General features: G+C 41.6%; 1 protein-coding gene across 1 annotated transcript; it reads right to left on the reverse strand.

The window, feature by feature from the left end:
* Positions 1–3,971: 3,971 nt before the first annotated feature.
* Positions 3,972–5,178, reverse strand: LOC133226729 (olfactory receptor 56B34-like). The gene has a single exon (XM_061380599.1). The coding sequence runs from the start codon at positions 4,980–4,982 to the stop codon at positions 4,017–4,019; it is 966 nt and encodes a 321-aa protein (XP_061236583.1). The 5' UTR covers positions 4,983–5,178; the 3' UTR covers positions 3,972–4,016.
* Positions 5,179–5,408: the final 230 nt, after the last annotated feature.

The raw sequence follows: 5,408 nt of genomic DNA on the forward strand, positions 1-5,408 counted from the left end.
AGAAAGAATTTACAAGTTTTCTCAAGCAAATGTCCTAAGAATGGGGAGGCTAGATGCTAACAGGGAAGAAATCTGTCTAAAGTTTAGACCAAGTCATCTTGGTTATTAGCTAATTGTTTTTCTTTCTAGTTGGCAATCTCAGAATGCTGCTGTATTTGTTTTATGCAACCTGTTGTTGGGGAGGTATGGGGTGTGCCAGGGGTAGATTTATGGTTAAGCTTCTTTTCCATGTCTCATGGGGCATGAATATTTGCATCCATTTCGGTCACTGTCCTGTTTTCTGATCCAGTCACCTCTATTCTGGAACACTTAGCCCTCTTATCTGATTTTTGGCTCACTTCTTGGTCTAACGGTGTATGTGCAAAAGGCTGTCCTGCCTACCTGCTCCTACTCTGCTACCCATTAATCAGCAAGCTGATTTTCTCATGCCCCTGCCCCTGCTCTTTTAGAATCAGATATTTCTGAATCTGAATCAGTATTATGTTTGTAGCAGTCCTTTTCCATGCACCTTTTGGGCTTCCATTCTTTCCGATAATTCTGTTGTAGATGTCTTTCTTCTTCTGGAGATTCTTTACGTTTTTCTCTATTTAAAATGGCTCTGCATTTGTTTCATATCAACTTATATGTTATAGATCGACTTACTCTTGATTATCTTGTCAGTATTGCTAGGTTTTAGAGTGGAAGGAGGAGGCTGCCATGAATGCTGAATTTGTCATGTAGATTCAGAGATCTTTGGAACTTATTTGCTCTGGAATCTTTGAGACCTTCTTCATAGCACATTATGTTATATATTTCTGAAAATACTGCATGGAAAGAATGCGATGTACATTTTCTGTTTTCAGAAGTTAGTACATTGAGAACGTATTCAAACCCAACTTTCTATAACATTCCACCATCACAGAGATTGGGAATGTAAAAGGCTAAACTTTTGAGTCTTTCTTGCAATCAGATCTGAACATCAGACTCATTTCTAGCCCACCAGTTATGAGTAAAATTCTGTCGAGACTCCCTTTTAAATAACTTCCTTCTTGTCTGGAATGTGGGGATGAGTATGGAGTAAGGTATCTATAGTTTAGAATGACAGAGCAGAAAGTTGAAAGAGCCTGATTCCTTCATGTCACAATTGTTGCTGTTGTTCAGTTGCTAAGTCATATCCGACACTTTGCAACCTCACTGACTGCAGCACTCCAGGCTCATCTGCCCCTCACTATCTCTTGGAGTTTGCTCAAATTCATGTCCATTGAGTTGGTGATGCTATCCAACTATCTCTTCCTCTGCCGCCCCCTTCTCTTTTTGCCTTCAATCTTTCCCAGCATGGTACAACAGTGCTGCTTTAATAATTCTGAACTGCCTGACTGTGGTGTGTATGTGTGTGTGATGAGAAAAATAAACTCCAGTGTGGCTGGCCACTATTATCTATTGTCTCATATACAGCCAAACACAATCCTAATAGTTTGTTACCTAAAGTTAAGGAGACACATCTCTCTCCTTCTTGATGTTCTGTGCCATATGCTGGCCAGCCCTTTGCCATAACACTTCTGTTCAGTCTTCACTCACTCTCCAGAGTTGGAGGACACTCTTAAGTGTTTTCATCTGAGCAGTTAACGAAAAAAAAAAAAAAAGTTAAATAGAGCTCAGTCCTTTTCTCTCTCCTAGTCTCTAGACCATGTGTCTCTATGGCTCTCAACCATGTGGTAACCCCAGTTTTAAAGGTCCTATATCTGCAGGGAATCTGCAGTTGGGGAAGGTCAGTTTGATTCAAGAAATTGCTAACATTCAGCTAACTGACAGCATATTGAAGAAGAGGGTATACAAATCTATAAAATTTAGGCATTCAAATACATGTTTTTGTTGTATTTTCCTTTTTCTACTTGCAGCCAAGGCAGACTTCTGGGAAGATATCACTATGCACTTAAGAAATAAGGAATTATGTTTCACCTACGTGAAGGTGGTGTATCTGCTGCTACTGCTGCTAAGTCGCTTCAGTCGTGTCCGACTCTGTGTGACCTCATAGACGGCAGCCCACCAGGCTCCCCCGTCCCTGGGATTCTCCAGGCAAGAACACTGGAGTGTGTTGCCATTTCCTTCTCCAATGCATGAAAGTGAAAAGTGAAAATGAAGTCGATCTGTCTTGTCCGACTCTTAGCGGCCCCATGGACTGCAGCCTACCAGGCTCCTCCGTCCATGGGATTTTCCAGGCAAGAGTACTGGAGTGGGTTGCCATTGCCTTCTCCAGGTGTATCTACATATATTATTTAGAATTTTTCTGCTTAAGAGGTTTGTCTATTCTCCCTTACATATTTATTTATTGGATCATTTATTTATATCAGAATGGAGTCATGGATATTTATTTTGTACTTTAGTTTTAATCCAATACTAGAACTTCTGACCTGTAAAGAGCTTTTTATCATCACTCCTATCCTTACAACAACAACAACAACAACAACAGCAACAACAACAAAAAGCTGAAAAAAAGGAAATTCAGTGATTTTTCTTGGACTCATCAGAGAATTGACATTGCAGGGTAACTTCTACCCCCAAATTTGGGGGGACAGATAAAGACAGAGAATACAGAGAATCTGGCTAATAGGAGCAGTAGCTACTGGAGCCATAAACCAGTAGGAAACTTCAAAGTTAATTTAGACAAATCCTGGAGGATGTGTGTGGACTAGTATGAAAATGAGAAACACTTGGAGCTGTAGTCTTAGGGAGGCTCCACACTTTAAATCCAGCAGTTCTAGCAGATTCTTATAGTAAAGATCCAAGAATGGATTGTGAAATAAGCCCAGAGCATGCTCCATGTTAGAGGCCTCCTCTCTAGGCGAAAAGACTTTATTAGAGACATATCCTACCTGGAGTAGGGGGTATTTCTCTGACTCCAGGTTGTTTGTTAGTTCTGTGATTTCAGTTTTCTGAGCTGAAAAACAGTCCAGAAAAACAGTTGATTTTTGGTTTGTTCAGGTTCATCTTGATATCAGGATGGGAGTGGCAACTTCTAAGTTCTTTTATATGTTGGAACAGAAAAGAAATCTGTCTGATTTTTCTTTGACACTCAGATCTTGGCCACATAGTTTTTACTAATTTGTTAGTTTTCCATTCTCTCTATACCCTTGTTCTACCTGGGAGGCTTGGTCTGAATTATCCTTATCAGCCTGTTTGTAGAACTGGAAATCCAATCTCTTGGCTGGTAAGATTAGAAGAAATTCCAGTACTTTGGGGATTTATTTTTCCCTCCCCAAAATGTTAAAGGATCTCAGGGACTTAGTCCAAGCACCATATGGAAAGAGAAACAGGCAGTTTGACCCATGCATTAGTACACTACTTTTTATCAGCTGCAATGCTTCTGCTCTGGATGTATAGGATCACTGTTAAAAAAACAGGTGAAAGCAGATGGTTCATAGATAAGCCTTGTTCATAGATACAATAAAGCCTTTCTATTTAACTCACTCTGTCAAAGGAAGATGATTCAATTCCCTGAGTATTCATGGCCTAAGGTTTGCTTGGGTTCCAAGCTCACTCTACAACTTCCTTCCTATTTGACCTTAGGAAAGTTTCTCAACTTTCTTGCCTCATCTGCAAAATGTGTAAATAACAATGGGTCTTGCTGCACAGGGTTGTTCTGGGGATTAAATGAGTTAATATTTGTGAACTGTCTAGAGCAGTACCTTGCCCATAGTATGTACTATGGAAAAATTAATTTGAAATGATGATCCTACTGAAAGTGAAAGTGAAGTAGCTCAGTCGTGTCGGACTCTTTCCGACCCCAGCTCCTCCGTCTATGGGATTCTCCAGGCAAGAGTACTGGGGTGGGTTGCCATTTCCTTCTCCAGGAGATCTTCCTGACCCAGGGATTGAACCCGGGTCTCCTGCATTCCAGGCAGACGTTTTAACCTCTGAGCCACCAGGGAAGCCCAATCCTACTAATTGCGATATTAAAATTTTGTCCCAGAACAACTGGGCTCCAAAGCCTGTGCGCTTTCAATACCGTCGATAACTTTCTGCTATTTAAAGCTGGCTCACTTCCTAGGCATTTTCTCACCCAGACCAATTAACCTTTGAAAGCCCACTCTCAGCTCCTGGGTCCTAAGGGCATACACCATAGGGTTAAGGGCTGGGGGAATGACACTATGCAGCACATTGAGAAGAACAGGGATGATGGGAATCTGTCTTCCTGCCAGATGGGTGACAGACACTACAATAACAGCGGTGTAGAAAAAGAGAATGAGGGTGAGATGAGAGCTGCAGGTACTCAGCGCCTTAGATGTTGCTTCAGCAGAGTTCAACCTCAGCACTGAGCGAATAATCAACATGTAGGAAGCAAAGACCAGACCCATGTCACTCCCAACCACAAACCAAGCCAAGGCCAAATGGTAAAATCTATTAATAGTGATGTTATCACAGGCCAGACTGGTGACCCCCAAGTTAGAGCATAGGCAGTGGTCAATCTCATTCCTGGAGCAGTAGTGTCTCTGGGCAGCAAGTACAGGCACTGGGATGGTCAGCAGGCCATTCCTGAGCATCATAGACAGTGTGACTTTGATCACAAAAGTCTCAGTGACTATGGAAGAGTACTGAAGGGGATAGCAAATGGCTACATACCTATCCACAGCCATGCACAGGAAGATGCCTGACTCCATGCCCATGAAACAGTTGATGGCATACAACTGAGCAAAGCACTCAGTGAGACTTATGGTCTTGGCATTAAACCAGAAAATGGCCAGGATTTTGGGCATGATGGTAGTAGCCAGTCCAATGTCCACCACAGCCAAGATACCAAGGAGGTAATACATGGGCTCGTGTAAGGTAGACTCATGATGGATGGTGATCAAGATGAGGAGATTGGCACCAAGAGCTGAGAGGTAGAGTAGAGCCAGGGGCAGGGAGAGCCAGTGTTGCCAGCTGTGAATGTCTGGAAATCCCATTAGGACAAATTCAGACACTTGAAACCTTGAGCCATTGGTTATACTTAGGGTAGTATCCATGTCATGGGATGTCTTCTTCTCAACATTTATCTGTGAATTAAGGGAAAGCAAGAACAGACTGTGGTTAGCCCAGCTGAGGGTCAAAATTCATGTAGAGGAATATAGGATTCACCAGTGACTCAGTTCTTTTTAGCATAACATGTCCTCAACTTGCTTGGAAAGACCCTTGGAAAAAATTCAGATAAGAACAATGGAAGAGCCAAAACAGGTTCTAAGATAAAACTTTTAGCAGAATAAAAGTGAAGATTTATGTCTTTGTTTTCTTGAAATTTTGAGTAGTGATTTTTAATATGTGAGGGTTATGAACACAAAGAGAACACATATGCATATGTAAAGAATCCAAACTTTCAGGAGGTAAAGTTTAAGGGCAGAAGTGTTTTCCCTATTCTTGGAGATCTTAAGAGAATAAGCCACAATGAGAACTTC

Source organism: Bos javanicus, chromosome 15 (genome assembly GCF_032452875.1).
Source record: "Bos javanicus breed banteng chromosome 15, ARS-OSU_banteng_1.0, whole genome shotgun sequence".
Taxonomy (NCBI): Eukaryota; Metazoa; Chordata; class Mammalia; order Artiodactyla; family Bovidae; genus Bos; species Bos javanicus.

Bases quoted from the DNA above. Each gene is read 5' to 3' on its own strand.
- LOC133226729 (XM_061380599.1), bottom strand. From the start codon at position 4,982: ATGGATACTACCCTAAGTATAACCAATGGCTCAAGGTTTCAAGTGTCT.